The sequence below is a fragment of the Dinoponera quadriceps genome, unplaced genomic scaffold, assembly GCF_001313825.1.
Source record: "Dinoponera quadriceps isolate SergipeBrazil2010 unplaced genomic scaffold, ASM131382v1 scaffold628, whole genome shotgun sequence".
Classification (NCBI taxonomy): Eukaryota; Metazoa; Arthropoda; class Insecta; order Hymenoptera; family Formicidae; genus Dinoponera; species Dinoponera quadriceps.
In genome coordinates, this window is record NW_014554836.1 from 1,618,450 (window position 1) to 1,644,589 (window position 26,140).

Here is a 26,140-nt window from a genome sequence, read left to right on the forward strand (position 1 = left end):
GCACGAGGGTACAGAAGGTGCGGATAAAAGGTGTAGCGAAGAACCAATGGCGGACTCGTGCGAGGAATCACGTGCCGTGCCTCACCGGTGTGAGCGCGCGTTCGTGCGCATGCTCAGAACGTTGCGGCGGGAAGGGGAACGATCGAGGCCAATCGAGGCTGCTAGTACGTACAACAGGGGGGGAGGGGGGTTGAGCGAGAATAAGCGAGACAGAGTTAACTTGGAAAAACTTTGGCTGGAGAGAGAGAGAGAGAGAGATAAAGTATAGTGCCCACCGGGAGGCGTGATGTTAGGAAAAGAAGAGTGAGGAAATACGACTGGGAGGGAAAGGGAGGAAGAGACACGATAAGGCGAACACAGGCAGGAGGAAGGTTAGCTTGAGAGACAGACAGATCCGATTCGCAATCCCCGAAGCAAGCCGCAGCTGCTTTTCAGCTGGTACTGTATCTTGCTGTTACTGTTTCACCAGCACTCGAGCAGCGACGATTCGCTCCTCCAGCAGAGAGCTTTTGGTACACGGCAGAGGGCAAAGACGTTACATACGGGACGGGGGCACGAATCGGATCACACGGTAGAGTAGTGTAGCGGCGAAGAAGTATCGGCCGCGGGAAGAGGCGGACGGGCGGGAAGGAGAGAGATAGAGAGAGAGAGAGAGAGGGAATAGAGTAGAGAGAAAGAGAGAGAACAGACGCGACACACACACATATATATATATATATATAGACGCACACTCGTATATATTAACATGACATAGACATTATCACAATATGTAACACGCACGTACGAGTGTGCAGCACGACCGAGTGAGAGGGAGAATCGGCCAGAAAGAGAGAGAGAAAGAGAGAGAGAAAAGAGGGAGAAACGGACCAAGCGAGCGCTGTTACGATAAAAGAGAAGTTTTTTCGGAGAGCGTATTCGGAAAGCCGTTCAATGGTCGCGACAGCTATGCGCCACGCCACCACCATCACTACCACTACCACCGTTGCCGCCGTAGTCGTCGCCGTAGTCCTAGGGCATCCTACTAGCTAGTTCCGACGGGCCAGCGCATCGGACGGCAGGCCCGCCAGTTCGCCTATAGCAGGAGTACGCTACGACGCGCGCGCGCGCGCGCGTGTCTCGGACCTCGTCGCCGTCGTCACCAGAGTTTTCCTCCCGAAGATGACCATAATAGTCTTTTTGATCGACACGTCGGCCTCCATGAATCAGAGGGCTTATTTGGGCGGGCGGCCCACGCTCTTGGACGTAGCCAAGAGCGCCGTGGAGACCTTCGTCAAGGTACGCCGTTCGGAATCTGTCAACGGGCTCGACAGCTTTTGCGCGCCGTCGTCCTCGTCCCCGTCGTCGTGTGCGCGCTTGTGTTGTACGTAGGGTGCAGTGAGCGGATGAGAAGGGGAAGAAGGCATACAGTCTGTCTCTTCCTCGTGTTCTCGCTCTCGACTGCTCCGGTAACCAGCTTAGCCTCCCCGACGACGAGGAGAAAGGTGACGCGGGTCGAGATAACCTCACAGTGTTCGGAGGCTCACCCGGTGGACACGCGCGTGTTCAGTGCGTTGTGTGTGTGTATGTGTGCACGCGCGCGGTTCGGAGTAAGTGTAAATTGGGAAAAATGTTGTTCCAGGTCCGACAAAGATCGCCGGAGAGTCGTGGGGATCGTTACATGCTGTTGACCTTCGAAGATCCGCCCCACAATATCAAGGTACGCTTCTCTCCGCGCTCACACATGTTCCCGCCTTCCTTCCTTCTCTCGCTCACTCTTTCTCTCTTTCTTTATCTCTCTCGCGCGCTACCCCCTTCAACATCGCGAGCTTATCCTCCTCGTTTTCTAATTCCGCGTGTCGTCTACTCGTCCCTCCTGTTGTTGCGAAGCATTCGTTTTGATCGACGGAGGATCCCACCCTGGGAGAAGCATTCGTGTGTCCTCTCTCTCTTTCTCTCTCTCGGGTCCTCGGGGAGTCGGAGCAGGTTAAATCGCGCAATGGCTCCGGATAATTCATGCACGGAGTCGCGGACGGCCGTGCTCTTGCTCGCTCTGTCTCGTGTTCCCCCCACGCGTGTATCCACGGCTGCGGAAGGCACGCACCGTCGACGGTGGCACGAACGACGGAGCAATACCCCGCGAGGAGAAAATGCCTGGTCACGCCATCTAACGGGTCGTCCGATATCCCGGTAGCTCCAAATCGGCGCAGTTTCCGAATGAAAACGGCTTGATTCTCCCGTGCGATCGTGACCCGCGTTCAGCGGGAAAAACAGCTCGATGAATGCTCAGTGATTATTCAGTCTGGAGCGACTGGGGCGTTCTTCTGGATTCTCGATAGATCTACAAGTATTTATCGAACCAGGAGCCGACAGTCACTAAGCGCTCCCCGAGCTCCTCTTCCTGCTGAATCCAGCCATGCCTCCGTTGTTCTTAACCTCAAGATCCACGTGGTGTTTGAACCCTTAAAAAGAATAAAAAATAAGCCTTGTTTCTCCAGCGTAAATAGTTTTTCATTGTCCTCTCTTCGTCTTATAAATGTTGCAGAATATATAAACATTATGTATATGTATATACGTATATATACATAAATGTAATTGTTCTTATTTAATGATAATCTTAAACGTGATCTACAGAGGGCAATAGGAGTAGAGTATGTTTATAAGAAGGAAGAGTAAGAAATTAATCATAGTCGATTACATTCAAATATGATTGGTTACTTTCTATTCTTCTTGTGAACATATTCCTACTGCCCATTGTAGACTACACTTTAGTTGGATGTTCTAACTCTCAACCTCGGAGGTAATTCGAAGGCAACAGCTCTGTTTAGCCGAGTCGGATTGCGTTTTCTGCCTTCAGGACGAAAAAGCATGTAACCGAACGTTGAAAAGGAAAAAGTGACGAAGTTCCTCCACCGAGAATTAAGACATTCAACTTAGGGCCTTGATAGAATGGCTGACTTGTAATTTTAAACAGTATCTTATGCTCTAAATCTTTGCCCAGACCATCATCTTTTTACTTTTTTTCTTATTATACAGTAGTTTGTCATTATTCACAAAGTAACAGAGTGGCTTTTTAATTAAAAGCACAAGGCAAGTCATTCTGCATGTACTTAAGACAAAGACTCAAAACTGGCGCATAAAATGTTGCTTGGAACAAAATTTTTTTGTACAGCAAAGTTGCTGCTAAATTTATGTACACCAGTCTATTTAGGTATTTAAATACATTTTAGAAGGAGATAATGAATAATTTATAAATTAATGAATTAATTATGTTATCTATCGCAGGCAGGATGGAAGGAGAATTTAGCAACCTTTATGAACGAATTGAAGAACTTGCAGTGCACTGGTTTAACAACACTCGGTGCTGCCTTGAAGCATGCCTTGGATGTGCTGAACATAAATCGTATGCAGACTGGCATAGACACGTATGGCCAGGGTAGATGTCCATTTTACCTGGAACCGTCAGTTATAGTTGTTATAACGGATGGAGGAAAGTACACGACTAACAATGCAGTTAATCAGGATGTGAGTACAATCTATATAATCTCATTATGATGTGAGAGTGAATAAATTATGATTTAAATTGCGAAATTATTACTGATTAAATTATTTCCTTCTCTTTCCCTTCTCATAGTTCACGTTACCTATGCACTCACCAATACCTGGATCTGAATTGACCAAGGAGCCGTTCAGATGGGATCAAAGATTGTTCTCTCTGGTGCTGCGATTATCGGGAACGCCAGCCGTCGAGCGAGACATTGGCCTCGTGGCGAGCGATGCGTCGCCCATAGATGCTATGTGCGAAGTTACCGGAGGTAACTTAGACGTGTCCAAATTAAATTAGGACTGCAGTTATTTCTTTATTTTACTTGTGCTTCTTCACGAAAATCTTTTGCTGATTCAAGGCCTGAAATCGGTCTGGCTGTGCACAAGGAGTGAAGATCAACTTGAAAAATTCAAGTCTGAAATTCAGTCCTGATATTACACGAGATTGCGCCTTACATTCGAACTAGCTGAAGCTGAATTTAAATTTAAACTTGAAACTTAAGTCTTAGGTCGATGTTTATAGTCAAATTCTTAGATTTAAGAGCGTCTCGAGTTAATCTCCAGATGTCTTGTAGCCTTCAATCAGCCGTGCAGCGTCTGAAGATGAACTCGAGACGGTCTTAAATGTAAGATCTGATCATGAACACCGCCCTTATTGACGAGTTGTTATGTTCTTTCGCGTTGTGCAGGTCGGTCGTATTGTATCACGTCGTTCAGGATGATGATACAATGTATAGATTCTCTCGTGCAGAAGGTCCAGTCGGGGGTAGTGATAAATTTCGAGAAGATCGGCCCGGATCCGCCGCCGTTGACCAACGAGACGTCGCACCAGGACGAAGAGGAGAACGAAGAGGAGGGTAACGCGGCGAACGGGCCTCGGACGCAGTACCCAAGCGCAGTGGTGCCGGGCAACACGGCCTGGCATTCCTGCAGACGATTGATTTACGTGCCACGTTCGGCGCAGAAGGGATTCGCGGTCGGATTCTGGCCGATTCCTGAGAGCTTCTGGCCGGATCTGAGCGCGAGTTCGTTGCCGCCCAGATCGGCGCATCCCAACGTAAAGTTCACCTGCACCAGCCAAGAGCCGATGGTGATCGAGAACCTTCCTTTCGACAAATATGAGCTGGAGCCGAGCCCGTTGACGCAGTACATCTTAGCAAGGAAGCAACCGACGATCTGCTGGCAGGTTTTCGTCGCGAACTCCTACAAGTCGAGCGAGGTCGGCCATCCGTTCGGCTACCTAAAGGCCAGCACAAATTTAACCTGCGTCAATCTGTTTGTTATGCCTTACAACTACCCCGTACTGCTACCCCTGTTGGAGGAGCTCTTCAAGGTGCACAGATTGAAGCCTACCAACGAATGGAGGGCGCAGTTCCAGAATTACGTGAGAACTATGCCCACTTATTACGCTGCTGTAAGTTTAACTGTACTGGTACACCATTTCGGAGATCACTTCTAAATTCTTTATAGTTTCTCCAAGTCGCACTGCCTGCATTTTAAATATATATATATATATATATATCGGAAGATAAAAAATAAAATATTTTTCAAATGGTATCTTCACTCTTCCATGATCTTACTCTGATACGCAGAACGAGCAGACGAGTCGATTTATTTTCAAAATTACATAATTTTATAGAAATAATAAAATTACTTCAAATTATTGACTATATAGCGAAGTTAAGTTTACCAAATTATGCTCCCTCCAAACTCCGCAACTTCTTTCTGAAATTTTTTTCGTCTATTGCTTTGTTTTCAAGATATTCTATTGTTTCCATTAAAATGGAACAATATAAATACATAGCTAGAAGCTCTGCATAAATATATGTTTAATAATATAAATAAAAAGTTCTATATAAATATATTCGATAATATATATAAAAGATATATTCTATTATTTATACATGTACGTTTGTACACATACATTTTTTAGGTGCTTCAGAATTTTATATTTATCTTCTGCCTAATTTTAACCTTAAATTATCCATACAATTTTAGTTTTCTTCTCAAGATATAGTTTTAAACAAAGAAAATTCTCAATTATGTGCGATTTTGGAAACATCATTACGAAGAACGTGTTGTTTTGTTTGGCAGTCATTGAGAAGAGCGTTAACCAGGATGGGCACACCCACGGCATTAGCGCAAACGCTAATACCGGACAGTATGGACAATACTCTGTCGTACAGTGTCTTGAATTACCTGAAGCGTATGAAGAATCAAGCCAAAATAGAGTTCGACCGTCTCTGCAACGAGGTGATCTCCAAGCAGGTTACGGCTTCCAATCTCACAAAAAACTTGTCCAGCTGTGGCTCAAGTGCGGTGACAGAAGGAGTGAGAGTTATACCGAGGACACCATTGAAGAAGGACTTGGTAAGCGTGGATACGCATCTTTGAATATCTTCGAAACGTGAAAGCAGTTGAAAAAGTTATCCAACAGTATCACATTGATAACAATGTTGATGTCAATTGATGACGATACTTACAGGTGTCCCATCCGTTATTGCAAGACAAGGCTGGCTTGCGCGATCAGTTGAACGAGTTCGGTGGTTTCGTGGTCGGACTGGTGAGAAACCAGCAACAGCAACGCGGCGCGCACAGTTACAGAAACGTTTTCGACGTCCCCCGGAAGTCCCTGCTCGATCAAGTAGTGAGGATGCGCGCGAATTATTTGCAGCCCGGCCTGTTGCATACAAAGTTGCTTGACGATGATTACGTTCACTCCATGCCTCTAGCTCAGATGGGAAATTACCAGGAATATTTGAAACGCATGACGCCGCCGCTGCGAGAGATCGAGAGTGTTCCTGTCAGACAACATATGTTTGGTAAGGCGCCGATTAATTCACTCAACTTCACTAGTACTATATGCTTCGAAACATGCGAGTCGTTAAAGATGGATCGTATCTTAAAGTTAGGTAGTAGCTCGGTGATTGGCAGTGTCGCCCGGCAGCTTGGCAAGTTTCTATCGAGAGTTAAGCCAGCAGCACACGATACTTGTTTTCGTGCTGGATCGCTTGCCGGATGGAAATACCGCGTTCCGATTGGCGCATCTCTGAAAATAGATGGGAACACACCAATCGGAACGCGGTATTTCCATCCGGCAAGCGATCCAGCACGAAAACAAGCACCGTGTGCCGTTGGCTTTAGATTTCCGACCGAACGAACTCTACTTCCGACATATTTTCCATTTCCGAATCCGACCAATATATTATAAGAAGTATGACTTCTCCCCGCAGGCAACCCGTTTAAGATCGACAAGAGAATGATGGTGGACGAGGCGGATATCGACATGATGAACGCAACGTCATCTACGTCCAAGGGTGGCCTCAAGCGCACGTTGTCGCAGTCGGACAGCGGCAGTCCGCCGTCCCCGAGGCCGCTGCCGAACAAGAGGAAGCCCGGGCCGATACCGAAAGACGTGGTCGTACGACGGCCTTCGCACTCACCCACCAACACGCCGCCAAGTTCGCCGATCCCGTGGATGGAGGACCCGAAAAGCCCGACGACGACGACGACGACGACGACCACGTTGGCATCAGCCGTCGACCCGAGCTCCTCGCCGAGTTCGATCTGTGCGAGCAACGCGACTCCGAGCCACGTGTCGCCGAGTCTCGTGTCGAACGCTCAGCCGCCGGAGAAGCTGGTGAATGGGCTCGCGGAGATGCCCACGATACCTGTGTTCGAACCGACGGAGCACGTTAACAATCACATGGACACGCCGCCCACATTAACTCCGATCGTTAATAACGTGAGCGACGCGGCGAAGAGTGATGTTAAAAGTGAGAGAACAGACGGGGTGAAGGGCGAGTGCGGCCGGTTATTGCCCGTTAACGATTGCATCATTGAGAACAATGTGAAAGTAGGTGATAGTGCAGCCGCTGAGGAGAGGCTGACGAACCACGTAGAAGAGAGACCGAGGCCCGAGAGAGAGCGGAAGCCGACGAAGAAGGAGCTTGAGGAGATCAGGCGGCATAATCTGAGCATACGGGAGCTCGTCTACAGGGAGGTGCGACGAAAAGGCAGAAGTAAGTCTAGTAGGTTTTATCACCTCTCCTAATTTTGCTAGTCATCCGTTGCTTTTTGTAACAAAGCATGCATTCAGTATTACCGACTGTTTGCTGGATCCCCGTTCGAGGATGAATCTCGGACCGAGTTGCTGGCCGGGTATAAAAGTCACTAGAAATTACTAACGATCTAGCACCTTTCAAGTATCTACCGATATAAATACTAGATCTCGCTTCGAGATCTGTCATCGTGGACGATTTTCAAGCCAACTACGCATGATATGCATACAAAGAGAAATACGTGAGCGGCCGTTTTTCTGGAACCATCTTTTCGATACGCTCTCTGAGAAAGTATACGTAAATTACGTTAAGTTAATTAATTAATTTAACTTCATAATTATGCTTAATTTTGTTTTTTTTTGTATAGGTATATAAAGTTATTATATAGTTGAAAGTATGTCTTTTAAAAGTCTTTTAGTTCTGTCTCTTTCTTTACCATCAGTTTACCATCAGAGCCTTCGATATCTTTCTTGAATGAGAGAGAAAAAGCTAGAAATATATATAAATATGATAAAGAACACACATTTTGCATTCGACAAGCTTACTCGTTTTTTCGTCACCGGCGAATACGGTTAATATGGCGGGGCTAACACGACGATCGATCTATATTTCGTTTCAGATTACACAGCCTTGCTCTCACACTTGCATCAAATTCAGGGAACCCTAGACATACGACTCGCATTCGTCAAGGACATCGTGAGGGAGTCGTTACGTTTCAAGCGACGTCACCTGGCGTCGGTGTTGGAGGATTACCTCAAGACTATTCAGGAGGAGACCGCGATAAACCACAAACTGAATCACAATGGTGCCACGAAGATAAGTTGTTGAGATACATGCACGATCAGGGCATTATCTTGATGATGATAGCGGTGGTCGTTAATTTATGACGCGCGCGAGACGAAGGGCTATTGTGCAAGTTTTCTCCAGCTTCTCGGTAGCGGTCTCAATTTTACTGATAAATAAGCTTACTTTTTGATACTTGCCGGGAAGACCTGCACAACCTGACCGCGGAGTCCTTCGGTAAATTTCGACGGAATTTCAATGGCACAATGCTGGGTAGAAACGCGTTTTACTCTTCGCTTCGTGAGTAACCAGTTGGTAGAAGTTTCAGTTTACATCATATCTCTCTCTTTCTCTCTTTTTTTTCGTTACGAAAACCCGAGAAAGCGACAATTTTTATTTCGCAAAATCTGAGAATGAATGGGAATAACTTTTTTTTTTTTAACGGAAACTTCGTCGTGGACGCAGAGAATTTTTTATGTTTCTCCGCCGCGATTTTTCTCTCCACATCGGGAGAAAATTTCGTATTTTTCTCTTTATCGGGAATATATTCGAGAAAGAAAGAGCCGTGCGTATCGCGTATGCACGACACAACGTGAAATTCTTGTCCCTCGAGCGTACACCGCACGTTAACTGTAAATATGTTCGCATATTTATTCTTATCGTCTGTTGATGATGTTTCTCTCGGGATTCCGCCGCATTTTCAGCTGCGCATTGCAGACAATCTCGGATGCGAGGGAGATGCGAAAAACAAACGGACGAAATATTATAATTATAAATTATAGAGATTATATGTATATATATATATATACGAAATTTATTCCCCGTTGTTACGGAAAAACGAAAAACGAAAAAGAAGAATACGCGTGTACCTGGAAGAAAAAAAGTACAGGCCCGATCAAATTAAACTTCTACCAGCTGCTCGGTGTTCAGAGTTCGACGTTGACGGATTTAGTGCAGAAGTGACGAGTGTATTACTATTTTTACGACTTACAATTCTGTTGTTATACACACACATATATATATATATATATATATATATATATATGTATCGAACGATATCTTCTTTGTGATCACTCTGCGATCTACGCTAAGTTGAATAAAATGCCATTGTTTAACACTGTGTGTGTGTGTGTCGTCAGATTGTCAATGTAAATTTCGTTTGCGTGTACTTGGCTGACGACGAGATATGCTGCATTGTTGTTACTTTTTACCGCATTTTAGGAGCGTACATTGCGAGTGAGATCCCGTGAGCGTTGCGTTGCTCGTCGCCGCGATCCCCTCGCGAGTAGCGGAAACATATCGAGAGAGAGAGAGAGAGAGAGAGAGAGAGAGAGAGAGAGAGAGAGAGAGACGCCAGATCCATTTGCTCGCTCGGAGATTTCTCGTCGAAAACAGAGCTTCCCCGGGAGCTTACATTTAAGTTACACTCGCGACGAGGGGTCGCGTGCCGTAGATGTAATTAAGTATAACACACGGACGTTATTAACGCTTAAACACTGAGGGGTAAAAAAGAAGAAAAAAAGAGGGAAAGAACTCGAGACGTCGGACGCGCGCGATCTCGAGGGATGATTATTGTCTCTCGCGGAATTTTCTACGGAAGGGTTTGACAGTGCCTGAAATCCTACTTGAAATCGGTGTGTGATGATGATGACATTGACGACAATGAATGTATCGACGTTCAACCCACTGTGTCTCCGAGGCCTTCAATAACGTCATCTTGTTTGCATGCATCTACGAAAATGCGAGGACAACGAGAAAGCGGTCGAGAACGCGTTGCGGCACTCTTTTTGCTTCTCCGACTCACGAATCACATCTCACGCGAAAATGCGTGAGAATATTACTATTTTTTTTTCCTTCCAGTGTCACGATGTATACATGAACTCTCTGTTATATTATACAAAGTGCGAAAGTGTTCATATATGTGTGTGTGTGTGTGAGAAAGAGAGAGAGAGAGAGAGAGAGAGAGAGAGAGAGAGGATTCTTTGTAGCAAGAGTAATCGCGTACGATTGTACGGTGCAACAACAACAACATTGTAATAGGTTATTGCCATTTGAGACGACGATGTGGGGATAGTCGACTAGTTTCGCACCCGATTGCGGTGCGAAAGTTCACGGACGAATGTATAATATAACAGAATCAAAACTTCGTTGTGTATCTTATAATAACATTTGAAACCGATGCGTTTACTTTGTGTTTTATCCTCGATTCCTTGGCGCGATTCGCGACGGTTCAATGGAAAAAAGTCGCTTCTCTTCGATACAAGTGGGTTGAAGGGAAATATGATACGATACGAATATATAAAGCACATACAAAGGCTCTCAAGATATGACAAGCGAATGGACAAACAAGAGGCAAGTGAGAGCCAGACCCCGCTGTTGGACATAAGATTTGATGGGGAGAAAAAGATGTTGACATTTTAGAAACTAATGTTTCGGTGTGGAGAGTTTGGACGTTTTTCAACACAAGATGACAATTATAAAATTTTTAATGTAATATTTGCTATAAAACATAAATAAGGAAAAAAGTAAGCCAAATTTTTAAATATATATATATATTTTTTTTTTCTTTTCCCTCGTGCAATTTTAACGGTAACAGATATTTTACTGATACATATACAGGATGTTCATTTTATTCCTGGACACGATGAGCATCTAATCTCTTTCACCTAACACTTCACACTTTAACGACTTCGACATGTTTCTCTTATTTTATAAAAGCACGACAGCGTACAATTTGAATTTCAAAATTGTCAATTGGCTTCGGAAAAGGCCCGAACAATTAGAAGGGATACCGATTCGTTCCTCAAACACGTGAACACCTGTTTCGTTCTCGTTAAATATGACATCACTCCGATCCACCAGCTGGCTCTTGCTTGCCTCCTGTTTTCAATTCGATGACGCAATATGATGAAAATACATGTTGATAGTGATAATAATTTATATGACTACTACCACCAGTAGAGAGTTACAAATGTCAAAATCGCTTACTGTGGTTTCTCAGAACTTAGGAATGGTTTGACCAAATATTACATAGGAGTAATGACGACATACAAAAAACGGAGGATGATTATCTTACTTATCGTTCTCGCCTGTGATTTTAACGCCTGCGCCTGTGCGCAGCGGTGAGCCGCGTCCGACGAGCGCGTTTCTCGCTTCGAGAAAGAGAGAGAAAGAAACGGAAGAAGAAGAAGAATACGAAGGAACGGGGAAAGGTTGCGCGCAATGGTTGCTCACGAGCCGCTCGTCAGGCGTAGGCTCTTATTATCTTATATCTCACGTGGCATTGTCGCGCGATGATACTTTACTATTATTATTATTATTCTAATCTCCCTCGACGAGGGAAAGGGGGGAGCGCTTGTGACGCGAAAACTTGGCAGAATGACAAATTCCAAGACATATCATCGGATCACAACAATTGTTGTATCATTGCTGCGAGAGCGGTGCGATATTGCGCAGAGTCCGCGGAAAACTACTTGGAGCGCGCCTTTCCGCGGACTTTGCCGGCTTCTGCCTTAGCGTTCCAAGTGAGATAATCAACCGTGTGTCCTTCTCGCTCGACTCGATTGCGAGAACGATGGCACACATATACACACACACACACACACATACACTCACACACACTCTTTTTAGGGAAAGAGGAAACGTAGAGACGATATTGTATTTATTAGTTGACGAAGAATACTGTTGAATATATATCTCGTGGATTATTTTATATTGAAGTAAACGACGGAGCTTAGCCGAGTCTCACGGGGACGATGACGCTAGACGCTTATTCGCTCCGAAGTCAAAGAGAGAGAGAGAGAGAGAGAGAGAATTAATAGGGATTTAACGAACGAAACGAACGCGACACCAAGTGCGATTGTGTAAAGGAGATTTAAAACAGGTATAATTAATTAGAGAGAATGCGCGAAGGAGGAGTAGGGGGAGGGGGGAATTCCGAGTACCTCAATCGCGACGAATCCTTTTCGTTTTGCAGCAGCTGTAATTTTATTACCTCGTTAAAGTGCGACATAAAGGGAAGTATTCTCACTTGGGACGTTTGATAGGTGATTGTTAGGAATTTCTTCCGAGAAAGCTGCAAGGCGTACAATTCTGTAGTTTTGCGTAAATATTTATCCACGCTTCAACTATACACGGTAATTTCTACACGTTATTATATTCAGTATTAATAAAGTTTTAAATAATTTTGTCGGCATGCAACGTCTGAAATCGTGTCAACCGACATTTCTCATTCGGCGCTAACAAAATTATTTATAACCTTATTGATATTGAATACAATAATTTGTAGAAATTATTGTACATAGTTGATGAAATATAGATAAATAATCATGCAAAATTTCAAAATTGTATGAGTTATAGTTTTTCAAAAAAGAAAAAAAATGTCCAAAGATCACCTACAGAATGACAGTTCAAGTCAGAATACCCCCCTTAAGGCTTTGCGTCGAGCCGAAGAAAAGGAAGAGAACTCGAGGAATGATTTTTCTCTCGCGTGAATCTTCTCGATTAGGTGCTGTGACAACAATATAATGATTAAATGCCGCCACCGCCACACCGTGCTTTACCAAAGCGAGATTGCGTTCCGCGCACATACACACAGACACACACACAGGCATACACACAGCTACACAGGTTTTACGACTGCTTTGTAAGCTGTTTAATAATATTTACGATACAGTTCGAGATGCGGTTTCGTAAAAAAGACTGCGACACGATCACATCAGCCCGGATAACATACCGCGAATCTGTCGAGGGCGAATTTTACGCACTTTCCGGGAAAAAAATTTTCAATATATATTTATATATAATTAGATATAACTCTATATATGGCGTCATATATAGAATATAGTCTATATATAAAAATATATATAATATATATATATATATAATTATATATGAAGTGGTGATATAGTTATATATATGATTATATATAAATACATATTTATTAGTATAATTATATATTTTTATATATGGTAATATTCTATACGTAATTATATGTGAGAAATTTTTTTCCCGGGTTCACCAACCGGCGAGGTTTCGCAAGATTTCAAGCGTCGTCGCAGAATACTCGCGGTATTTGAATTTCGTGGCCGGGAAAGAAACGAATTGGCTCTCTTCGTTATATTCCTCGGGGAAATGAAACGAAAAGAACGATATTATAACGCGGGAAAAGCAAAAAAGACGAAAAATGTGATAATATTTCTTTCCAAATCGTATATCGACATCCTGATTTTTGTAATCACGAATACGAGGGACGGATGTGAGAACTGTATTAAACATGTCTCCCTTAGCATATTATTTATTAGGGTATTAGTAAATGTTAATTGCTATTTTTTCACAATACCTATTATAATGATAATAGCACGTGCATCGTTGTATATATTATACGGGATTATGTACATACATACGTAAGGCGTGTATATTAGTGATAATAATATTATTATTATAGACGAAATTCATACATTGGAGCGCGACTATCCCGTTTTTACGTTTATATTTTAGGTAAAACGATAAATACGTCTCGACGAAGTGAATAAACGAATTGAGAGCAGTAATTATCGTGTCGTTTCGTATTATTCGTTACCTTTTTCTATTCTTTTTGGATACATTTCATTCTTCCACCTTTGGATAAGTAGATTTCGAGTTCTCGTCAAAGAGAAAAAGCAAGAGAAGTGAAAGGATTCGTCCCAGCTCCCATTGAATCGTACTACTGAAAAGTAAAAATTGATTCGATTCGTCGTTGAATCGTATTACTCGATGATAAAAAGCTGCCCGATTCGGCATTGAGTCGGGATTCTACAAAATAAGACGATCCGCTCGCCTGTTGTTATGTTGTTCCACGTGAAAGCAAAAGAAATTGAAAATAACGGCGCGTTTGATTTGTCGTTGACTCGTACTACGTGCTCGATTTCTCGGCGATGAAAGTGGCGGTTCGTATCGGAGACTTCGGAACCACATTTGCCTTCCTCTAGTTCCAAAGTCTCCGCTACGAGGCGCCGTCTCCTCCGTCGAGAAATCGTACGAGTCAACGACAGGCCAGCCTATTTTCTTCCTGTCAAGTAGTACACTCAACGACGGGTCAGAGGATCCGTAATTTTGCTTTATTCGACAACGAATAAATTACGTAATAACGAATAAAATACGAAATTATTTTCTAACGAATAGAAATTTACTTAAGATATTTCGGGGGAAACAGTAAGTCATAAGTATCATAATTTATTGATGTACCTGCTATTTTTCATTGATTTGGTCATATCTTTTGACAACATCAGTCGTTTTAATATCAACTTGACGGACTTCAAATCTGTAAATCTTCTTCTTTCGTTCTTAGTGCAAATTTTTATGTATATAATCTTAATTAAAAGTATATGAATTGAATGGCTTTGCTTAATTTTCCTAACCTAATTTTGGAATTATCCACTAATGTTTAACGAAAAAGAAGAAAATTAACATGTTCGAAAGTTTATAAAATTATTAACAAATTAATTTTGCCAAAATTTCACCTCTCCTGATAAAAGATTTTACTTTCAGATTCGAATCTGAAACCATGTCGAGAGGAATGTATTACGGCATCTGCATCAGGAATTTTCTCAAGCAGCAAAAATACGTAAATACTTGTCATTTTCAAATATGTCGTGCGATTCACAGAACTTTTATGCTTCCACATGCTGCTACGACTAATACAAGTGTGACAGAAAGAGCTTCTGTTGACCAAAGACCAACAAGAAATTTAATCAGAGACGGACCTTCGTTGAGGCATTTCATAGAGCCATCCAGTATCGATATTCCTGTTACTGAAGAGCCTATTCCATATGTGCAGGACATTCGTGGAGAAAATCAAAAAGGTATTCTAGATATTCGTGTATATGTGTTTGTGTGTATGTGATATACATAGTTGATTAAATTTTTATGCTTTACAACTGTTATTGTCTTGTTTTCTTTTTCAGTATACTTTGAAATTTATGGTTGCCAGATGAATGTGAACGACACAGAGATAATATGGTCGATACTGAAAGCCCGTGGCTACCGACACACAAATGACATAGAAGACGCTGATATCATATTGCTCGTTACCTGTTCCATCAGAGACAATGCTGAGCAGAAGGTATGGAACAAACTCGACCACTTGAATAGCATTAGGAAGAAGAAGAAGAAGAAATCTGGTGCGCCTATGAAGATTGGCCTCCTAGGTGGGTTTTACTAACGAGACACTTGCTCTCAATCGAATCCTTGATTCCTGTGAGTTCAAATTCTTTCTTGCACCAGGATGTATGGCCGAACGTTTGAAGGCCAAAATATTAGATAAGGGGAAGCTCGTGGATGTGATAGCAGGCCCTGATAGTTACAAGGATTTACCGAGACTCTTAGCGGTGACAGACAGCGAAACAGCTATCAATGTTGTGCTGTCCTTTGATGAGACATACGCGGACGTCACGCCAGTCAGGCTCAACCAGGACTCTATTGGAGCATATGTGTAATATATATATACATACATTGTATATATTATGGATAAAACATTATATATATATGATTTTTATCAATAATGTGTTATTATGTGTGTGTGTGTGTGTGTGTGTGTGTGTGTGTGTGCTGTATCTTATTATATTTCTTATTATATATATTATATATATTTTTTATTAACATTTTTAAATGTGTGTTTATAAATAGATTTAATCAAAGGAACTTTTATGTGACCGCGCACTTGTGATTCGCAGTTCCATAATGAGAGGTTGCGACAACATGTGCACTTACTGTATCGTGCCATTCACAAGAGGTCGAGAGAGATCTCGGCCGATCTCGAGTATACTCGACGAGGTGCGACATTTGTCGGATCAAGGTGTAAAGGACGTCACTCTGTTGGGGCAGAACGTGAACAGCTACAGGGATTTGTCTCACTCGGAATTCGTCGTACCCGCCGGCACCGAGACTCACCTTGCCAAGGGCTTCAAGACGGTCTACAAAAATAAGAAGGGCGGCTTGAGGTTCTGTGATCTCCTGGACAAGGTCTCCTTGGTCGATCCGGAGATGAGAATCAGGTGTGCACGTTGATTATCGCGCTATACACAGAATAAGTCACTTTAGAAGCTTAAATTTCTATGGAAAATTAAGCAAATTGAGAAATGTTTCGGACAAAAGTTGTAGAGCTTGGAGGAGGGTTCAAGTTGGTCACGTTAACATCGCCTATAGTCAATAATTCAAGGTCATTTCAAGGTCAACTTCATTTTCTTCAAAGGAATCGTGTAGTTTTTCCAACGCAGATCGATTTCTCTGTTCATTCTGTATATAAAAGTACCAGGGTAAGGTCGTCGAAGAGAGGATACTTTTCGAGATATTTTACTTTTCATTCTCATATTTCTCAGCACATATTATATCGTCAAGTGTTCATGTATTTAGGCTCCCAATGTTAAACGATTGCCCAGAATAATGACTGAAACTGTTGCATTTGTAGATTCACATCGCCGCATCCCAAGGATTTCCCCAACGAGGTGCTGCACCTGATCGCCGAGAGGCCGAACATCTGCAAGCAGATTCACTTGCCCGCCCAGAGCGGCAACTCCGTGGTCTTGGACAGGATGCGACGGGGTTACACCAGGGAAGCGTATCTGGACCTGGTGCACAACATACGCGACATTCTACCCAACGTCTACCTCTCCAGCGACTTCATCGCCGGCTTCTGCGGCGAGACCGAGGAGGAATTTCAGGACACGTTGTCGCTGATAGATCAAGTCAAGTACAATTCCGCCTTTCTGTTCGCCTACAGCATGCGCGAGGTACATTTTTTTTTCTCTTTCTCTCTCTCTCTCTCTCTCTCTCTCTCTCTCGCGTGTTCACACCAAATTCAACGTATTTTAACAAATTTCACGTGTGACTTAGCACGAACTTCCTTTTTCTTTTCCCTCTCCCAGAAAACTACGGCCCACCGGCGATACAAGGACGACGTTGAGTCGCACGTGAAGGCGGAACGTCTGACTCGCATGATAACATTGCACAGAAGAGAGATGGAGAAATTAAACAAAGCGCAGATCGGACAGCATCAACTCGTTCTCGTGGAAGGCGTAAACATTCTTCTTAATAATTATACACTTTTATTACTATTGCTGTTATTATTTCCAATAGGTTTTAGAAATTCTGATTCTTTACATTAATTAATATTGCTTCATAATAACAATAATAATGAATGGTGAAAGTGTAATTGTCTTTAAATAACATTAATTCTAATAATTTCTACAAGTTCTAATTTTTACATTATGCTTCTGTTACTGTTTATTTTTTTTTGTTTTTTTCTTTTTTTTTTATAATGATGAATAGTGAAAAAATGGACTTCACAGCGAAATATTTTCTACCGACAGGAAAGCAGGAATATTAAGAATCTGCAGAGCAGGAACGACGGTAACGTGAGGGTCTTGCTACCACCGGCGGTCATACCGATCAATCGACATTCGAACTCGACGAGGGAGATACAGGCCGGCGATTACGTCGTCGTGCGAATCGAAAACGCCAACTCGCAAACCTTGCAGGCAGCGCCTCTGTATCATTCTTCGATTAGCGAGTACTCGTTAGAGAAGTAAGGTCTGTCGCTATTGTATCGTTAATTAGCTACATTACCAGAATATTAGACGAATCTGCGAACAAATTTGACCGCTTACTGCCGACATGTAATTGTTAAATAATAACCAAATATTGTCTTAATATTCTGTCTTCGATGAGTTTGATTCTCTAAAAAAAGAAAAATCAAGCGCAGTTCAAATTGTACTTGCAATCAGGGGAGCAAAGCGATTAATGATTAACGCAATACTTCGGCGATCAGTGATTGGGCTAATTGGTGCATATTTTTAATTGGATAAATCCAGGGTTGGATGAGATAATTTTTATTTTTATCCAAGTTAAAATTAACTCGTATGAGTAACTAGTTGCTACCCAGTCCTGGAAGAATCCATAGAGACTCCATAAGACTCCCGAACTCAACCCGTGTCCCCGGGTAGCGCAGATATCTGCGTTACCGACCGGGTGTTTAGTCGCTTCCATTACGAGGCGAACGTTCGAGCGCCGCCTCAGTGCGTTCGCGAGTGAGCTGGAGTAAGCGTTGACGGGGCGCGCGCGGGTTATGAGTCGCGGATCGGACCGTGTTTACGAGCGATAGAATCGTGATCGGCGTGCCGATCTCTCTCGTGTGTGCTCAAATTTCGTTTGGCAGAGTTCCCACTCGGCGAGTTTTCTCTATACAAATGGCATGTAGATCGAGCGTTAATAATCTATAAGCGCCGTCTGTAATTTTGATGTAACATCTCTCTCTCTCTCTTTCTTTCTCCAAGACCACGTCCCCGACTGAGATGCGTCCGGGTCATCCGGGTCGTCCCAGAAACCGATCGAATTCCGTTCGCCCACGACTGCCCGCGTCTGCCCGGAGGAGGTGCTGCCCGCCAGGTTCACGCCGAGATCGCACCGATTTTCCGAGACGCGATTTTAACCTAACTTAACCTTCCAGCCAAGTGCCATCCTACCGGGAGTTTCGGAGGTCTCGAAGGCACGACGGGGAGAACTTCGTCGGTAAAACAAGAACGACCCGGACACACGTTCGGTCGCGAAGACGAATTCGATCGGGATCTCAGCCCCTCTTTTCGGAAAGACTCGAGTCCGTCTCAGTCGAGGACGCTGTGGACTCTTGGAGATTATTAATTTCTCCGCTTCGAAGCGATCCTTTAATGCAGCGACGATGATAATTTAACAATTCGCGCCACTCGGAGAGCACGCAGAGTGTCTGACCGGGGCTCCTCTTCGTCCTCGTTTTGTTTACCGCATAGGTAAGCCTGGATCTACGATAGGGACTTCGATCTTTAAAATCATCTCTTTGGCTTTCGATCTCGGTCACTTTCGACGAGTTAGCTGCAGCTGCTTGAATCTCGCCTGTTTCTCGAGGAAGCGTCGAAATGCTCCCTCAATGATAGTATATCCGTTGCAACACCGAGAGAGCAAAAGGCTAAGAGCTTACCACACCTATCGTAGACCCAGACTGAAGGCTCGCCTATAGTATAGATCCGGGCTGAAACTTGCGAGGATCAAGAGGACCGTCCTTTCCAGCTCTCTCTTTCTTCCTCTCCGAGCTGGACGCGGGGGTCACGAGGTTACATTGGCGCGTCGCTTCTCAAGCTCGCTTCCGAGCCACCACTTCACACACTGACTGACCATTGTTGCGTTCCACGTTATTACCAGGCCTCGAACGACGGTATCCCGCCACCCGCCGCCGTGACAGGATTTCCATCGGCCACGCCGAACCTCGCATCTAGCTTTGTGCCACCCATTATGCCCGCGGCACCCTTCATTCCCCCTCCTAGTTTACCGCCGGGTCCTCCGGGCATAATGCCGCCTCAGTTTTCCATACCTCCGCCAGGTTTTACCTTCCCTATCACCGCGGCACCTCCTCCAGAGGCTGGAGTCATAGGTTAATATCCATGGCTAAGTGTACCTGTCAAGCACACCGCATCAGCGACCGCACTGATCGCCCGAGTGATCACTCTTCGTTCGTTCTTCTCTCTTACAGCCGCGTCGCCGCAGATAACGGGGCCGGGGATGCCTCCACCCTCGCCCATCAGCAGCAGCGGCGGCAGCAGCGAGCCCGCGACGACGATGTCCGCGCCGACGACTGAGAAAAAGACCGACTGGTCGGAGCACAAAGCGCCTGACGGCAGGACCTATTATTACAACAGCGTGACGAAGCAGTCGCTGTGGGAGAAGCCGGACGAGCTGAAGACCGCGAGCGAGCTGCTGCTGTCGCAGTGCCCGTGGAAGGAGTACAAGCTGGAGAACGGCAAGGTGTATTATCACAACGTGACCAGCAAGGAGTCCAGGTGGACGATCCCGCCGGAACTGGAGGAACTCAAGACGCGGATCCTGGCCGAGGAGGCCGCCGCCGCCGCTGCGGCCGTCGTCGCCAGCGCCACGAATTCGTGAGTAAATCTCGGCGAGACGGAGAGATCGCAGCTCTCTTTTTTTGTTTATTTTTTTTTTTTTCCTTTACTCTTTCTCTCTTTCGTGGGAATACGAAAAGACCTGTTTTAGAACTGTAGAAGGTCTGCTCCTCCCCCTTTTTGAAGAACTTCCTGAAGTGGTGTAGTAAGTCAGAGAGTGAAGTAAACTGTATTTTCCTGTTCGTTTCTTTTAGCTGAGCTGGCTGCGCTAGCTCGGAAAATTTACACACGCCGAAGCGTGGTAATCTTGTATATACATTTCAGTGTGTATGTAAATTTCTTAGACTAGAAATGTGTATACACGTTGAAAGCGCATGAAGCGTACGTGCGAGATTCTCACATTCCAGTGTGCGTCAATTACTAAAAAGAAAAAAATCAGCTAAAAAGAACAGACCATGGTCGGTCTCGTTATGTTGTGCAAGTATAAATTAGCGGCGACACGGAGAAGTTGAATTGGAAGTACAAAGATCAGACAGGAAAGTGTAATTTTATTTAGGGACAGAAGGTAGTGAGATTGAGCGGATTTCGCAAATGTAAAATTTTAAGCGAAGAGGTAAATATATCAAGCCGGAAGCTATCCAAAGCCGAAGGCAGATGGATTCATAATAAATAAAATGTATAATTTATATATTTCTTTTACAAAAACCATAGTAGGCTCTATTTTCTTGAGGATCTTGTAAGCTTGCCTAACGGCTCTTCTACGCTTTCAGCAACATGTCGTCCGTTGGGATGCAACATATGTCGCCGAATGTCTCGACGATATCGCAGACTAGCACACCAGAGCCGGGCGGAAAGTCCGCGATCGAGCAGGCGATGGCAGCCACTCTCGCTGCTATCAACATCCCGACGCCACCGGCGAAGCCGGACGAGGACAGCAACTCTGCGAAGGGCTCGGCCAACGACAGCCGTACCAGCACGCCTGAACCGAAGATGCAGTTCAAGGACAAGAAGGAGGCGGTCGAGGCGTTCAAGGAACTGCTGAGGGAGCGGGACGTGCCGTCGAACGCCACCTGGGAGCAGGCGGTAAAGTTGATTCAAAACGACCCCAGGTATCCGCAGATGAAGAAGCTGAACGAGCGTAAACAGGCGTTCAACTCGTACAAAACGCAGAAGCTGAAGGAGGAACGCGAGCAAGAGAGACTCAGGTGAGTCTCGTTAAACTCGTCGTCGTATAAAACCCGACACATTGCTCATCTCTCTTCCTCTTTCACAGACTGAAAAAGGCTAAGGAGGATCTGGAGCAGTTCTTGTTGGAGAACGAGAAGATGATGAGCACGACCAAGTATTACAAGTGCGAGGAGATGTTCGGCAATCTGGAGGTCTGGCGAGCGGTCGGCGACTCAGATCGCCGGGACATCTACGAGGACGTGATCTTCAATCTGGCGAAGCGCGAGAAGGAGGAGGCGAAGCAACTGAAGAAGAGGAACACCAAACGGCTGGCCCAGGTCTTGGACACCATGACCGACGTGACTTACCGCACCACGTGGCAAGAGGCGCAGGCATTACTGCTGCAGCACTCCGCGTTCGCCGAGGACGCGGACCTGCTGGAGATGGACAAGGAAGACGCCCTGTTGGTGTTCGAGAACCACATTCGCCAGTTGGAGAAGGACGAGGAGGAGGAAAGGGAGCGCGAGAAGAAGCGCAGAAAACGGCAGGAGAGGAAGAACCGGGACGCTTTCATCGTGAGTAATCAACGCGTCCGGCGCGGGATCTTTTCTTTATCTTCGTGTCTCTAATTGCCGTGTGTTTCAGTATTTACTCGACGAGCTCCACGAGCAGGGCAAGCTCACGTCGATGTCGCTGTGGGTGGAGTTGTACCCCATGCTGTCCGCTGATCTCAGGTTCTCAGCTATGCTTGGCCAGTCAGGCTCGACTCCTTTGGACCTCTTCAAGTTCTACGTGGAGGACCTGAAGTCGCGCTTTCACGACGAGAAGAAGATCATCCGCGAGATACTGAAGGACAAGAACTTCGAGGTGCAGGTGAACACGACCTTCGAGGAGTTCGCCACGGTCGTGTGCGAGGACAGGAAGTCGGCCACCTTGGACGCAGGTAACGTGAAGCTGACGTACAATCTGCTGCTCGAGAAGGCCGAGGCGCGTGAGAAGGAACGCGTGAAAGAGGAGACGAGGAAGTTCAAAAGGCTGGAGACTGGCTTCAAGAGTCTGCTGAAGACGCTCAACGTGGACTACCAAATGACGTGGGAAGACGTGAGGCCCAAGATCGAGGAGGAGCAAGACTTCAAGGCGATCACGTTGGAGAGCGAGCGGATACGAATATTCAAGGAGTACCAGCACGAGCTCGAGGAGAGCTGCAGCCACCACCATATCAGGAGCAAGAAGAAGAAGGCGAAGAAGTTGAAGCGCAAGTCGCGGTCGCGGTCACACAGCGTGAGTATCGCCTGGTACGGCCATTTTTCGCGCTGATACAAAAGGTGAATATATAACCGTGGCCACCTTGAAAGTATTCGAGATATCAGAGCAGAGGAAGCATTTATCAAACGGAAGTTGCATTGATTGCGACCAATAGTCGTCGCTTCGAACATTCACGTAACGTCTGTGTGTTTCCGTCGAACAGGAATCGGAAAGCAGTGAGAAAGGTCTGAGGAAGAAGCGACACAAGTCGCGCTCGCCCAGCATCCCAAGTAAATCCGACAGTTCCGAGTCAGAGACGAGGAAGTCCAAGAGGAAGAAGAACAAGAAGAAGCGAGGCCGTAGTCATTCTGTAAGTATTAATGACACATGACGTCACTTAAGGAGATTCTAGCATTTGGCCAAACATAAGATAAATCCGTAATATGTACATGATACGAAAGTTAATTGAATTAACAGTGTGTAAAGGAAACTTCACTAATCTTCATCGTATCGTTCCCGAGATATTTAATTATGAACTTGTAACTAATTATATATTTTTACGCAAGCAAGCAACCTCATTAGCATTAAATTTCTTCTTTTGAAAAAAATATTTGGCATATTTGTATATAAGATGAAAGTTTGAAAAATTACCGTAATATTAAAGACTAATCCAGAGCTATTTTTCACTATGGTTTTTAATGAAGAAAATATTAAACAAAATTCAGTTAACTACACAATATTTGCCTGTGAACAATACGATAATATAGCTTGCAGTCCATTTCCCTTGCAGTCAAAAATGCCTGAGCTTCAATAGAATTTCCGGATTATAAATATTGTTTAAATTTTTTATTTAATTGTAAAGAAATTTCAGAATTATCGTTTCGTTTCGAAAATATAGTGGTAGAAAGCTTATAATTTATAATAATATTTAATATATATATGTATGTATAAAATATACATTTTTTACAAACACGAAAATATTATTTTTTATTTGCTTGATAAATAGTAAATTTATAAAGCTCCCTTGATGCGCCACTAAAAATACGGCATTTAAAGTTAAAACCTACTTAATCAAACTGGCACGAAATTCGCCAAATACTTAGACCAGGCGTTTCAATTTCTACTTCGACTCGGAGTCCTTCACCACGAGAATCGCGGAGGGTTCGCCGATCTGGATCCTTAAATTCACCAAACGCCCGTTTCTTTTCGGCAGCGCTCGCATTCACGACTTCCGTCTTCGGAGGAGTCGCCGGAGAGGAAGCGGAAGGACGAGAAGCACAGACGGGCGTCAGTCCACAGCGAAGGCTCCGTCACCGAGACCAATGAGCATCACGAACTCTCCGAGGATGAATTAGAGAAGCAGCGAGCGCAGTTGTTACGCGAACTACAGATGCAACAGGAGGAAAATTAGGAATCCGTTCCGTCGGAGGAAATTATTGTGCCTGTTGAAAAAGAGCTCGTTGGGTCCTTCGCGCGACTCAACAGCGCAGATGATCCTACTCGCGGAAGGATCGACTATCGGTGCATGTATCGACGTGAGTCCGACGGACGACGAGCTCGGAGCGAGAACGTTCCTGGTGATCCGAGGACGTAGGAGTTCCGTTTCTCACGGAAACTCGCGGTATCCATCCATCCATCCAGCGCATATATATATATAGAAGATAAAGCGAAAACTCGCACAGCAACACAAAATCTTTTACATACACCTGATATATTTGTATGTACATAGTCACATATATGTACATATATGTATACATATGTAATAGGGTAAACTAACTTCTTTTTTGAAGTTAAGTTAGAGGCTTGGCAATGGCTTATACAATTAATTTAGTTAAGTAAACATTAACCTAAACAAAAATTAACTAATTAAAAGTTGAATTAAAATTAACTTATTAAAATTAAAATTGAATTATGCGAAACTAACGCACGCACGCGCCACACACACACACACACGCACGCACGCACGCACGCACGCACGCACGCACGCACGCACGCACGCACGCACGCACGCACGCACGCACGCACGCACACACACACACACACACACACACACACACACACACACAATACATATAGTTTAGAAGAAGAATAGTTAGATTTATATATGTATAGTCTCATAATTAACTTTTAAGTTACTTTACCCAATCCTGACACACAACATACAAATATATGATATGTGTGCAAAGGTTCTCTTTTTGTCTGTATGAAAATAAGGCGAAAGCCTGCGAAAAAAGGACTAAGGCTTTGTATCTTGAATTTTCTCTTATCGGCGAAAGTGCCTCTAACAGTGGCTAAGGAACCTGATTGGCCAAGAAGCCGCGTTTAAAGCACTTTTATCGATAAAAGCAAATACGGACCTAAAACTTGTATACACGCTTAAAGCGATGTCTACAATAAGAATTTAAGATATAAGAGCCTCAAGCCGTAGGAAATTGATCCCAATCGATTATTCTTCTCACATTTGACTGTGATTAGTCAAATTCTCACGGCTTAAATCCTCATCTTGAGGCGTCGTTAACATATTCGTCTCACAAATTCGTGAGAGAGTGGTATCAGGTGCACGCAAGAGCCTCGGTCTTTCTCTCGCAAGTGCTGCCTGCTTTATTTTCGCATAGTCCCAAAGAATCGAAACTTTTGCGCTCTCCTAATATATATCTGCGCACACATCACGGCGACGCGACACTCCGCGCGAAAATAGATCCACCTTTTACATAATGCATCTCAGCCGTTCCGTCCGACGAGCGTCAGCGAGCTTTATTGCAAGACACACACCGACTGGCGACGTCTCTCCTTTTCTTTTCCTATTGCAATTCATTGTACTTCGCGCATTAGAAAGGATAACGACGCGTGGCGAGCACGGCATGTACGCGACGCCTCAGAACGTTGACAAGCGTGTTTGACGAGAGGCACAGCTCGCGTTGAAGCTGAACGCCTCGTCGTTCGCGTTAATATGTAAATCGATTCTCTCTGCACACCGTCGCTCATTGAAGCAACGCTTCGATACGCTTCGACGACGCACGCGTTAGCCGATGCCCCTGCTCGGCTGTACACTTGAAAATTACTTACATCATAATTACCGATGATTATGTAACGCGTACTTTGTTTTCTATCTTTCCGCTTTTATGCTGTAAATTAGGTGTATCTTTATGCTATTTTACATCTCCATCGCGGTCTCTTAAGCCTATACTAATGCTGGAAACTCGCCTCATGTGAAGTACGCGGGCCGGAAGTTAGACTGATATTAATGATTGTTACTTGAATTACTTGTTTCCGATGAGATACTCGAATTTGAATTCCGAGTTAGATGTGAAAGTTTCACCTGAAAAGAAAGATGAAGAAGAGTGCGATGCAAAGCGACATTTTAATGATAAGCATACGATTCAACTGGAAAGCTCGGATCTAACTTGGAATTGAAAACCTGAGTATCTCGCGAGTATCTGAGACGAATTTCAAACGATC

At 44.4% G+C, this 26,140-nt stretch overlaps 2 protein-coding genes across 8 annotated transcripts; both read left to right on the top strand.

Moving 5' to 3' along the window:
• The first annotated feature begins 233 nt into the window (after nt 1-233).
• Nucleotides 234-10,545, top strand: LOC106742305 (integrator complex subunit 6). 5 transcript variants are annotated; one of them, XM_014615133.1, is made up of 9 exons: nt 234-1,275; nt 1,619-1,696; nt 3,262-3,501; nt 3,611-3,791; nt 4,212-4,936; nt 5,617-5,892; nt 6,008-6,344; nt 6,756-7,544; nt 8,203-10,545. In XM_014615133.1, the coding sequence occupies exons 1-9, from the start codon at nt 1,159-1,161 to the stop codon at nt 8,409-8,411; spliced, it is 2,952 nt and encodes a 983-aa protein (XP_014470619.1). In that variant the 5' UTR covers nt 234-1,158; the 3' UTR covers nt 8,412-10,545. The 5 variants fall into 5 exon arrangements, with proteins under 5 accessions (XP_014470619.1, XP_014470620.1, XP_014470621.1 ...); XM_014615134.1 differs by having other exon boundaries at nt 4,212-4,906; XM_014615135.1 differs by lacking the exon at nt 234-1,275 and adding an exon at nt 1,309-1,545.
• Nucleotides 10,546-14,388: 3,843 nt separating this feature from the next.
• Nucleotides 14,389-24,571, top strand: LOC106742313 (CDK5 regulatory subunit-associated protein 1-like). Of its 3 annotated transcripts, XM_014615154.1 has the most exons (15): nt 14,389-14,558; nt 14,895-15,208; nt 15,311-15,553; nt 15,630-15,837; nt 16,079-16,399; nt 16,813-17,134; nt 17,270-17,419; nt 17,714-17,884; nt 19,575-19,803; nt 19,903-20,308; nt 21,040-21,474; nt 21,543-22,011; nt 22,082-22,717; nt 22,905-23,051; nt 23,895-24,571. In XM_014615154.1, exons 2-15 carry the CDS (start codon nt 14,911-14,913, stop codon nt 24,090-24,092), a joined length of 4,233 nt encoding a protein of 1,410 aa, XP_014470640.1. In that variant the 5' UTR covers nt 14,389-14,558; nt 14,895-14,910; the 3' UTR covers nt 24,093-24,571. The 3 variants fall into 3 exon arrangements, with proteins under 3 accessions (XP_014470640.1, XP_014470639.1, XP_014470638.1); XM_014615153.1 differs by lacking the exons at nt 14,389-14,558; nt 19,575-19,803; nt 19,903-20,308; ... (3 more) ...; nt 22,905-23,051; nt 23,895-24,571 and adding an exon at nt 14,565-14,669 and having other exon boundaries at nt 17,714-17,932; XM_014615152.1 differs by lacking the exons at nt 14,389-14,558; nt 14,895-15,208; nt 15,311-15,553; ... (3 more) ...; nt 17,270-17,419; nt 17,714-17,884 and adding an exon at nt 18,247-18,592.
• The last annotated feature ends 1,569 nt before the right edge of the window (nt 24,572-26,140 follow it).